Source organism: Salvelinus sp. IW2-2015, linkage group LG4q.2, assembly GCF_002910315.2.
Source record: "Salvelinus sp. IW2-2015 linkage group LG4q.2, ASM291031v2, whole genome shotgun sequence".
NCBI lineage: Eukaryota > Metazoa > Chordata > Actinopteri > Salmoniformes > Salmonidae > Salvelinus > Salvelinus sp. IW2-2015.
In genome coordinates, this window is record NC_036843.1 from 10,319,327 (window position 1) to 10,332,029 (window position 12,703).

Genomic DNA, 12,703 nt, shown 5'->3' on the forward strand with positions numbered 1-12,703 from the left:
CTCCTTTGCACCCCAGTATCTCTACTTGCACATTCATCTTCTGCACATCTACCATTCCAGTGTTTAATTGCTATATTGTAATTACTTTGCCACCATGGCCTATTTATTGCCTTACCTACCTTATCCTACCTAATTTGCACACACTGTATATAGACTTTTTCTACTGTATTATTGACTGTAAGTTTGTTTATTCCATGTGTAACTCTGTGTTGTTGTATGTATCGAACTGCTTTGCTTTATCTTGGCCAGGTCGAAGTTGTAAATGAGAACTTGTTCTCAACTAGCCTACCTGGTTAAATAAAGGTGAAATAAAAAATAAAATAAAAATGTAGTCAGAATTTAAGTTATGATGGATGGCGTTAAATACAGGGAAATTCTTGAGGGAAACCTGTTTCAGTCTTCCAGAGATTTGAGACTTGGACGGAGGTTCACCTTCCAGCAGGACAATGATCCTAAGCATACTGCTAAAGCAACACTTGAGTGGTTTAAGGGGAACATTTAAATGTCTTGGAATGGCCTAGTCAAAGCCCAGATCTCAATCTAATTGAGAATCTGTGGTATGACTTAAAGATTGCTGTACACCAGTGGAACCCATCCAACTTGAAGTAGCTGGAGCAGTTTTGCCTTGAAGAATGGGCAAAAATCCCAGTGGCTAGATGTGCCAAGCTTATAAAGACATACCCACAAGAGACTTGCAGCTGTAATTGCTGCAAAAGGTGGCTCTACAAAGTATTGACTTTGAGGGGTGAATAGTTATGCAGGCTCAAGGTCTGTTTTTTGCCTTTTTTGCACTTTGAAGGTGCAAAATATTTTGCACCTTCAAAGTGGTAGTCAGGTTGTGTAAATCAAAAGATACAAACCCCCCAAAAATCTATTTTAATTCCAGGTTGTAAGGCAACAAAATAGGAAAAATTCCAAGGGGGGTGAATACTTTCGCAAGCCACTGTATCAGACCGTATACTACGGGTATGACAAAACATTTATTTTTACTGCTCTAATTACGTTGGTAACCAGTTTATAAATAGCAATAAGGCACCTCTTGAGTTTGTGTTATATGGCCAATATACCACGGCTAAGGGCTGTCTCCACGTTGCATCGTGCCTAAGAACGACCCTTAGCCGTGGTATATTAGCCATATACCACACCTCCTCAGGCATTATTGCTTAATGATCACTTCTCACAATGGTGCTTGTTTAGTAGATCAAAGCTGATTCAATGTTTTGCAAGATTACATAATGATTAATTTGCGTTTTACATTACAGAACCGAATATAATACCATAGCATAGTAGGCCTACAACGTTACTGTTACACTAAAAACATTGTTAGCTGAAGCTGAATGGTCCCCAAAAAAGATAATGCAACAGAGTTTTGGCAGGATATATGCTTTGATTGAAATTAAATACAAGAAAGGCTAATCGTTTGTTAACACCATGAGCTCTAATTCGCTCACGAAACCGTAATTCAAGAAGACCTAAATGCATATGCCCATGAAACGGGGAATACGAAGAATGAAGAATTATCATTCATGATTGACAGTGATGATGGCCTATTTTGAAATGAGGTAGCATATGCCTAATTCGGTGTTTGAGAGTATTATTATTTTTTAGACAATACTGTATGTGTGAGCATATGCAGATGTTGCAATTGGAGGATCCATTTTATGCATATTCTATAATGATAGGCTATTCAATTGGCTACATCTGTCGGTAAAAACTGAGGAAATTATGACATTACTTACTTTTTTTGCACTCCCTCGTCTAAAAAAAATAATAGCACTATACCACTGTGCAGGATTCACTTCAAACTCATTTTACATAAAAGTTGCAGTATCCAAAGAAACAACTGTACACTAATATGCCTACATCTATAAAGCAGAATAGAGAATTGAAAGCAACATGAAGTAACTTAATACCACAGTGTGAGGCACTCAGTGACAGCTGAGTTAGTATGTAGAATGACTACATTCAAATCATATGTGTATGGATTTGTGTATTTTATTTATTTACTTTACCTTTATTTAACTAGGCAAGTCAATTAAGAACAAATTCTTATTTACAATGACGGCCTAGGAACAGTGGGTTAACTGCAGAACGACAGATTTGTACCTTGTCAGCTCAGGGATTCAAACTTGCAACCTTTCGGTTACTAGTCCAACGCTCTAACCACTAGGCTACCCTGCCGCCCCATGGATTCAATCTATGAGGGTACAGTATATGTTCTTGTGGTATAAAGTTACTCTGTAGGGTTGGAAAATGAATACTGCCAAGCCATATCATTACTTAAGTGCCCTCATACAATACCTCTTCCTCTTCCTTGGTTCATGCATAAGAAATGATTCACATGTATTTAGGTGGAGTGTATGCAGTGACGTTAATGGCCATGACAAGTAATATATGATATTTGGTTTTAGGTAAATAAAAAGGCATTACAAGCAACACTGATAGTCAATCATAAATCATAGCTACCTCTCCCATCGACGTAGAAGAAGAGGATTTTCTGACGTGTCGAGACTCCTCCATTGAAGATGATTGCTCTGCAGCCTGGCGAGCCCGTCGACCTAACTTTGCAACCTGAGTGAATATCATAATTCGAGTCACTAAAAATTATCTTAAAATGACATGAACACGGTCGTAACTCTGAAGCATTAGTTAAATATTAACTTTATCACACAATTGCTGTAAAGCGGTGTTTAGTTAGCTGGAAGGCAATGCTAACGCGTTAGCTAGCTAAGTAACTGCCTGGAAAAGGCTGCCTCGACAAGAGAGAAACCATAATTCAAGTTCAAGGTTTGCAATGACATTCTAAACATTGCTAACGTTACTTATTATGTAAAGACTCTGTGTACAAGTTGAAATCGTAAATCACTTACATTCTTTCCAACTCCACTGTCTCCGAGTTGAAGATTATCGTCCATTTTCCCTTGCGTTTACAGATGGAGCTACTTCCTGGGGACCAGGAGCGTCACACCGCAACCATCTCCATGGTGACACCAATAAGGGGGAGTGGCGTAAGTAGTCCATGCTCGAGTGGCAGGGAGCGTGACGTTAGAGGCAAGCCAAAATTACATGATGGAGCTACATCCAAACCTTTCAAAAACTCTGGTCTGGTAGATGCTGAGGCTACCCATCATTGGGTAGAAGTGGCCAATAGACAGAGAGACACATCAGACAAAGATTTTCATTATAACCCTACCTACAGACGCCTCATTAGCATAACCGTGATAGGGGGGTATTTCTACTCCTGTGTAACTTCAGGTTACCTATAGTATAACTTTTTATTTTACTTTTGAGGACATTTTCTGTAGCCTACATCTAGGCTGGAAACATGTTTTTTAATATATATAAAACTAGTTAATTGCATCTGCCATGGAGCCCCATTTCATAATATTACCTTATGTCCCTGCTACTTGCCAAAGTTTTTTTAGGGCCTTTTTCACACCTATTAGTTTTATTGAGCACCGTGGCAACAACTCTTATTCTGAAAGTTCTATTTCCAGCGCATTGTTCTGCATCACAATCTCAGTTTTGCAGTTGTCACAAATCCCCTAGCAACTGCACTATGTGCCAGTGGTGGAAAAAAGTACCTAATTGTCATACATGAGTAAAAGTAAAGACACCTTAATAGAAAATGACTCAAGTAACAGTGAAAGTTAAAGTTGCTGAAACACCCAGATCCTACACTGCCATTTGTGGTGGAGGTGGCCACTTCAGAATTGGGCATGGGGGCCATCCTGTCCCTATGTCAAGGTAACCCACAGAAATTGTATCCATGTGCATACTACTAAAAAAGACGGTCTCCTGCAGAGAGGAACTATGATGTCATCGATCGGGAGCTCTTGGTGGAGAAAGTTGGCATTAGAGGGGTGGAGACACTGGCTGGAAGGCACCAAGGACCCATTTCTCATCCTCACGACCATCAGAACCTGGAGTACATACGGACAGCGAGGCGGCTGAACCCGCGCCAAGCAAGGTGGGCCCATTTCTTCACTAGATTTGACTTCACCTTGTCATATCGCCCAGGTTCAAAGAACATCGAAGCCGATGCCCTGTCCAGTGTCTACGATTCGGGAGAAGTTCCTGTCCTGAGTGCACCAATCATACCGCCCTCCCGAGTGGTTGCCCCCGTGCTTTGGGACATAGATGTGGACATTCACTAGGCTATGGGGATAAGGGATGGGCTGTTGACCTGGGCGCAAACATCTCTCGTCGCTGGACACCCAGGTATCACCCGCACATCGCTCGCTATGTCAACTCCTGCTCCGTATGTGCCCAAACTAAATCTTCCCGGCACGCTCCAGCAGGGAAACTGCTTCCCCTTCCCGTGCCTCAGCGGCTTGGGTCTCATCTGTCCACTGGCTCTGACAGTGGCTTCTTCTCTAGACTAATATCTTCCGCAAGCATGCTTTGCTCTGCTGCCTCGCTTAAAGTACAGACCATGGAGCCAGTGTCAAGCATCCCATTCATTTGGAACTGGTTATTTACAGTGACTGGGGCATAAAACAGTTTGTCAAATTTCGTTACTCTTTGTATATTCTGCGCTATGACCCGAACCCCTCCTGGTGCTGCACTACATCCGTTCACATATCATAGTTCTAAATCTTCATCACACTCTAGGGTTTGTTTCTCTTAACCCACATATCCCCCCTCCAAATGTGGGCCTGCTAGTTTAACGGCTCCGCACCATGGGTTGCTTGTGTGGGCTCCTCACTGTATCTGGGCCCAGGCGTCGGACAGTTTTTTTTCCAGTGACCTGACTCAAAGCAAACACAGACCCTCCCTTCTACAGTGTGCAAACGTAGAGTGGTTTGTACCATTACACACCTTGCAGTTTTCCTGTAATAGTACCCTTGGTTAGGTGGGTGCTGCGGTCTTACTGTTGTCTGAGTGTTCTGCATTAGCACACGATCAAGTAGGCTTATCAAGGTTTGCATGCAGTTTCCCTGAGTTTGATTAGAGGGTGTGACAAGTTTTAATTTTTTTGTATTTCACCTTTATTTAACCATGTAGGCTAGTTGAGAACAAGTTCTCATTTACAACTGCGACCTGGCCAAGATAAAGCAAAGCAGTGCGACACAAACAACAACACAGAGTTACACATGGAATAAACAAACATACAGTCAATAATTCAATAGAAAAGGTCTATATACAGTGTGTGTAAATGAGGTAGGATAAGGGAGGTAAAGCAATAAATAGGCCATAGTGGCAAAATAATTACAATATAGCAATTAAACACTGGAGTGATAGATGACAAGTACCTCACTCTGGCCAGGAGACACTGGACAAGTTGTCACTTCATCTTCAAGTACAGCCATCTAGATATGTGTGGCCACCTGGCGCTTTGACCTGATCAACATTCAGGCTTTAATTTCAGACTGATAATCCTCTAGACGTTCTTGTATCTCGGCTGCCATCCAACTATCAGCTGTTTTGAACTTTTAAAACTGCAGAAAGAGAAGGATCTGGGCAGTATTTCACAAACATCATCGTTACCTCTCGGCTGGAGTCCTCAATGTTCCGACCCTGTCTCCTCAAACACATCTACTACCTTGCTCAGAAGGATCCAGTACTCCATGGTATTTTCTCCTAGTATGGGCAAAGTGTTATAAAAATCGTGAAGAGGCATAGATGAATATGTTGACTCACTGAAATGCTGTTTCAGTATATCTATTATCACTTTATAGTTCTCGTGAGGTTTCAGAGATGTATTGCTGCGGAGTGTTATCTTTATGATGTCTCTAGCGCTCCCCATAAGCTTGGACATGATCTCCTGTGACTGTTCTATGACCGGCACGCCCCTCTTTCTCAGGTAAACGTCGATGAGCTCCCCCCATTCATGTACTGAGTACTTGTCAGACCCCTCCCTCTGAAACATGGAGGTTCTCTCATGTCAGACTGCATGACCAACTTCATACCAGATAAATGAAGGGAGGGTGTGTCAGTCAATGTCTAGCCTGCACTGGAGCTCTGAGCATGTGCTCCTCTATCCTCCTTCCTCTCACCTTCCTTCCTAAATTGAGCTGATATAGACTGTCCTATCTGATGAGCGAGTTGTGTGATAAGATTTCCCAAGTCAGGATTGGCCACCTCTGAACTATCTGAGGGGGTGTCACTAGGCATAATTACAGGAGCTGAAGGTGTGGCGTTAGGCACCTGAGTAGAGCAAAAATGTTGTGAATCTACAACATCTATAGTTGTAGCTGGGGTCTGAGGCAACTTCCTGAAAAACCTCCCTCTCCCAAGACCCAGTTCAAGCTCATCACTGGCTATACGGGCTCCTTTTCCAACAATATAAGTCATATTCACTATATGATACACAAATAAATGGATCAGTAATTAAATTAAATATACAGTTGAAGTCAGAAGTTACATACCCTTAGGTTGGAGTCATTAAAACTCGTTTTTCAACCACTCCACAAATTTCTTTTTAACAAACTATAGTTTTGGCAAGTCGATTAGGACATCTACTTTGTGCATGACACAAGTAATTTTTCCAACAATTGTTTACAGACAGATTATTTCACTTATAATTCACTGTATCACAATTCCAGTGGGTCAGAAGTTTAAATACACTAAGTTGACTGTGCCTTTAAACGGCTTGGAAAATTCCAGAAAATGATGTCATGGCTTTAGAAGCTTCTGATAGGCTAATTTAGATTATTTGAGTCAATTGAAAGTGTACCTGTGGATGTATTTCAAGGCCGACCTTCAAACTCTGTGTCACTTTGCTTGACATCATGAGAAAATCAAAAGAAATCAGCCAAGACCTCAGAAAGAAATTGTAGACCTCCACAAGTCTGGTTCATCCTTGGGAACAATTTCCAAACGCCTGAAGGTACCATGTTCATCTGTACAAACAATAGTACGCAAGTATAAACACCATGGGACCAGGCAGCTGTCATACTGCTCAGGAAGGAGACGCGTTCTGTCTCCTAGAGATGAATGTACTTTGATGCGAAAAGTGCAAATCAATCCCAGAACAACAGCAAAGGACCTTGTGAAGATGCTGGAGGAAACAGGTACACAAGTATCTATATCCACAGTAAAATGAGTACTATATCGACATAACCTGAAAGGCCGCTCAGCAAGGAAGAAGCCACTGCTCCAAAACCTCCATAAAAAAACAGACTACGGTTTGCAACTTCACATGATGACAAAGATCATACTTTTTGGAGAAATGTCCTCTGGTCTGATGAAACAAAAATAGAACTGTTTGGCCATACTGACCATCGTTATGTTTGGAGGAAAAAGGGGGAGGCTTGCAAGCTGAAGAACACCATCCCAACCGTGAAGCACGGGGGTGGCAGCATCATGTTGTGGGGGTGCTTTGCTGCAGGAGGGACTGGTGCACTTCACAAAATAGATGACATAATGAGGAAGGGAAATTATGTGGATATATTGAAGCAACATCTCAAGACCTCAGTCAGGAAGTTAAAGCTTGGTTGCAAATGGGTCTTCCAAATGGACAATGACCCCAAGCATACTTCCAAAGTTGTGGCAAAATGGCTTAAGGACAACAAAGTCAAGGTATTGGAGTGGTCATCACAAAACCCTGACCTCAATCCTATAGAAAATGTGTGGGCAGAACTGAAAAGGTGTGTGCGAGCAAGGAGGCCTACAATCCTGACTCAGTTACACCAGCTCTGTCAGGAGGAATGGGCCAAAATTCACCCAACTTATTGTGGGAATCTTTTGGAAGGCTTCCCGAAACATTTGACCCAAGTCAAACAATTTAAAGGCAATGGTACCAAATACTAATTGAGTGTATGTAAACTTCTGACCCACTGGGAATGTGATGAAAGAAATAAAAGCTGAAATAAATCCTTCTCTCTACTATTATTCTGACATTTCCCATTCTTAAAATAAAGTGGTGATCCTAACTGTCCTAAGACAGGGAATTTTTAGTAGGATTAAATGTCAGTAATTGTGAAAAAATCAGTTTAAATGTATTTGGCTAAGGTGTATGTAAACTTCTGACTTCAACTGTAGCTAATGAACTGATTTCCAGTCCCAAAGAGAGAACTATGACAATACAAAAACTAAATTACAACAAAATATCAAATGTTATATCACTTGAGAATAATGAAGCAAGTCCTGGTCTAATGTCTATGCTTCTAATCTCAGATACAGAGACCTGTGAAAACTGCTTAACCTTGTGTGGATGAAGGTCCCAAAGAAAGCATCAAGTCCTGGAGAGACTGAAGGGTGTGTGTTCATCAAGTCCTGGAGAGACTATCGCCATGTGTTATATATGCATGGTGATCCTTGCTTCTAGAGATCTAGCTAATGGTTGTGCAGGTTTCTCTTCCACCCTATCCCTGACATTCTGCTTTTTATTTGTATTAAACACTACTCATTTAACTATTGTTTTTGAGAAAGATGAATGTCTAAACCCACTAACCATTTACATAGGCATTCTTTGTATGATATAAAATAAAGTTTTGATTATTTTATGTAAAGTGTATTTTTTGGTCATTGAACATTCCCTGTTTGTCTGTTTTATTTGGTTGTTACTCACTTTCATTTTGTCTGATGATACTGCACAGATTTGAGCAGCAGCTGATGTCCTTGATCATTGGTGTGGGTGTAACAATCCCTGTATGACTGACCTAGGATGCAACCCCTGTCCATAGCAGCACTTCATACCCACAAAGCACCATCCATTATCATTCCAAAACCAGGATCTTGGTTGGTCTAGGATAACAGTACTTTATGTCTCAGGGTGGGTAACCTCACCACACGATGGCTACTAGGGCATTCTCACTTTGTCTTTCCTTGATTATCTCCTCACCTGTATTGTATTGGAGGAGAAGATACAAGATCTCTCCCCTCTGACCTTCTTCTCCAGTGGGTTTTTAGAAGGAGATGAGGAGAGGAATCAAGGAAGGATGAATTGAGAAAGTGACTAGCACTCCCCTGTCAACTAGTTCACGTGTGCTACACACTCACCCTTCAGCTACACTTACTGACCTCCTTCTCCTCATCAATCTCAGCAGCCAGCAGAGCAGACTTTGTGAACTGAGTCAATCTAATTTAATTCTGCTACATTGAGTCAGATCAGAGTTGGTGGCGTAGGAGGAGGTGAAATGGGTGTCACTGTAGCAGAGGTGAACTGCAGATAAGTTCTGGTAGCCACTGTGATGTAATGTCATCCCCCTGAGACTTGAAGTCGTGTCTCCTCCAGTCTATCATGAATTGATCTATATTTTAATGCTGTAAGCATCTCGGCTGCTGGAGGATGTCCTCTAATTTTGCACTGATTTGCTTCATTTTGCTACACTTATTGTCCTCCTTCTCTAGTTGTTGGTATGCTAGCTACAAGTGTACTCTGATTAGGGTTTCTGGCCCAGTCAGCCATACAAGGATGGAATTTATACATTACATAGCTACTTTGCAGCCCATGTAAAGTTTACATTTTGCTGATATGTTTTCTCCATTTAAAATGATACTGTAGAAATAGGAAAAACACTCACACATCTGAGAATGTGTGTATTAATCATTTGCTAATAACTTGAAAGAAAATACAAGTCTGGTTTGATACTGGCAAGATCAGTGTGTGGGTTTTTCTTTTTTTCTTAGACAATTAACAAGGCTAACCATGTTGAAGGACAATTAACAAGGCCAACCATGTTGAAGGATACCAGATTTGACTTCTATGGCTTCTGTGCACCTCTCTGATTCAGAGGGGTTGGGTTAAATGCGGGATGACACATTTCAGTAGAATACATTCAATTGGAGAACGGACTAGGTATCCCATTTCCCTTTCTCTTTACATGCCGTCAGAAAATGTATTTGTGCAAGCACAACCCTTGTAATGAAGGTAGGCCTTAAAACCTCTACAGGATCAGTGCCCCCCCCGCCCCCCTAACATAGGCTAATGTGATTAGCATGAGGTTGTAAGTAACAAGAAAATTTCCCAGGACATAGACATATCTGATATTGGCAGAAAGCTTAATTCTTGTTAATCTAACTGTGTGTCTCAATTTACAGTATATAGTACAGTGAAAGAATACAATGCTATTGTTTGAGGAGATTGTACAGTTATGAACTTGAAAATGTTTTAATAAACCAATTAGGCACATTTGGGCAGTCTTGATACAAAATATTGAACAGAATGCAATGGTTCATTGGATCATCTAAAACTTTGCACATCACTGCTGCATCTAGTGGACAAAATATAAATTGCGCCTGGGCTGAAATAATACATTATGGCCTTTCTCTTGCATCTCAAAGATGATGGTACAAAGAAAAATGTATTTATTTTTTCTTTGAATGAACTTTTACCAGATCTAATGTGTTATATTCTCCTACATTAATTTCAAATTTCACAAGAATTCAAAGTGTTTCCTTTCAAATGGTATCAAGAATATGCAAATCCTTGCTTCAGGTCCTGAGCCACAGGCAGTTAGATTTGGGTATGTCATTTTAGGCAAACGTTTGAAAAAAAGGGGCGGATCTTTAGGATGACATGCTTATTACTATCAAATCAAATCAATATAAATTTTATTAGTCACATACACATGGTTAGCAGATGTTAATGCGAGTGTAGCGAAATGCTTGTGCTTCTAGTTCGACAATGCAGTAATAACCAACAAGTAATCTAACCTAACATCCACAACTACTACCTTATACACACACACAAGTGTAAAGGATAAAGAATATGTACATAAAGATATATGAATGAGTGGTGGTACAGAACGGCATGGCAAGATGCAGTAAGTGGTATAGAGTACGGTATATTACATATGAGATGAGTACTGTAGGGTATGTAAACATAAAGTGGCATAGTTTAAAGTGGCTAGTGGTACATGTATTACATAAAGATGGCAAGATGCAGTAGATGATATAGAGTACAGTATATACATATGAGATGGAATGTAGGGTATGTAAACATTATATTAGTGGCATTGTTAAAGTGGCTAGTGGTACATTTTTACATAATTTCCATCAATTCCATTTTTAAAGTGGCTGGAGTTGAGTCAGTATGTTGGCAGGCCGCTAAATGTTAGTGGTGGCTGTTTAACAGTCTGATGGCCTTGAGATAGAAGCTGTTTTTCAGTCTCTCGGTCCCTGCTTTGATGCACTGTCTGACCTCGCCTTCTGGATGATAGCGGGGTGAACAGGCAGTGGCTTGGGTGGTTTTGTCCTTGATGATCTTTATGGCCTTCCTGTGACATCGGGTGGTGTAGGTGTCCTGGAGGGCAGGTAGTTTGCCCCCGGTGATGCGTTCTGCAGACCTCACTACCCTCTGGAGAGCCTTACGGTTGTGGGCGGAGCAGTTGCGGTACACGAGCGGGTGATACAGCCCGACAGGATGCTCTCGATTGTGCATCTGTAGAAGTTTGTGAGTGCTTTTGGTGACAAGCGCGAATTTCTTCAGCCTCCTGAGTTGAAGAGGCGCTGCTGCGCCTTCTTCACACACGCTGTCTGTGTGGGTGGACCAATTCAGTTTGTCCGTGATGTGTACACCGAGGAACTTAAAACTTTCCACCTTCTCCACTACTGCCCCCGTCGATGTGGATAGGGGGGTGCTCCTCTGCTGTTTCCTGAAGTCCACAATCATCTCCTTTGTTTTGTTGACGTTGATGTGTGAGGTTATTTTCCTGACACCACACTCCGAGGGCCCTCACCTCCTCCCTGTAGGCCGTCTCGTCGTTGTTGGTAATCAAGCCTACACTGTAGTGTCATCCGCAAACTTGATGATTGAGTTGGAGGCGTGCATGGCACGCAGTCGTGGGTGAACAGGGAGTACAGGAGAGGGCTCAGAACGCACCCTTGTGGGCCCCCAGTGTTGAGGATCAGCGGGGTGGAGATGTTGTTACCTACCCACCACCTGGGGGCGGCCGTCAGGAAGTCCAGGACCCAGTTGCACAGGGCGGGGTCGAGACCCAGGGTCTCGAGCTTGATGACGAGTTTGGAGGGTACTATGGTGTTAAATGCTGAGCTGTAATCGATGAACAGCATTCTCACATGGGTATTCCTCTTGTCCAGATGGGTTAGGGCAGTGTGCAGTGTGGTTGCGATTGCGTCGTCTGTGGACCTATTGGGTCGGTAAGCAAATTGGAGTGGGTCTAGGGTGTCCGGTAGGGTGGAGGTGATATGGTCCTTGACTAGTCTCTCAAAGCACTTCATGATGAGGAAGTGAGTGTCGGGGCGGGTCGTTTAGCTCAGTTACCTTAGCTTTCTTGGGAACAGGAACAATGGTGGCCTCTTGAAGCATGTGGGAACAGCAGACTGGGATAAGGATTGTTTGATATGTCCGTAAACACACCAGCCAGCTGGTCTGCGCATGCTCTGAGGACGCGGCTGGGAATGCCGTCTGGGCCTGCAGCCTTGCGAGGGTTAACACGTTTAAATGTTTTACTCACCTCGGCTGCAGTGAAGGAGAGCCCGCAGGTTTTGGTAGGGGGCCGTGTCAGTGGCACTGTATTGTCCTCAAAGCGGGCAAAAAAGTTGTTTAGCCTGTCTGGGAGCAAGACATCCTGGTCCGCGACGGGGCTGGTTTTCTTTTTGTAATCCGTGATTGACTGTAGACCCTGCCACATACCTCTTGTGTCTGAGCTGTTGAATTGCGACTCGATTTTGTCTCTGTACTGGGACTTAGCCTGTTTGATTGCCTTGCGGAGAGAATAGCTACACTGTTTGTATTCGTCATGCTTCCGGTCACCTTGCCTCTGGTTAAAAGCAGTGGTTCGCGCTTTCAGTT

General features: G+C 42.3%; 1 protein-coding gene across 4 annotated transcripts in view; it reads right to left on the reverse strand.

The window, feature by feature from the left end:
- Positions 1-2,977, reverse strand: part of LOC111963273 (Intraflagellar transport protein 43 homolog) — a 30,237-nt gene extending 27,260 nt beyond the window's left edge. For all 4 annotated transcript variants that reach the window (XM_023986606.2, XM_023986605.2, XM_070443361.1 and 1 more), the window contains exons 1-2: positions 2,871-2,977; positions 2,467-2,571 (exon numbers count right to left, since the gene is read on the reverse strand). In XM_023986606.2, the coding sequence (XP_023842374.1) occupies positions 2,467-2,571; positions 2,871-2,915 (150 nt within the window). In that variant the 5' untranslated portion in view covers positions 2,916-2,977. The remainder of the gene's footprint in view (positions 1-2,466; positions 2,572-2,870) is intronic.
- Between the last annotated feature and the right edge of the window lie 9,726 nt (positions 2,978-12,703).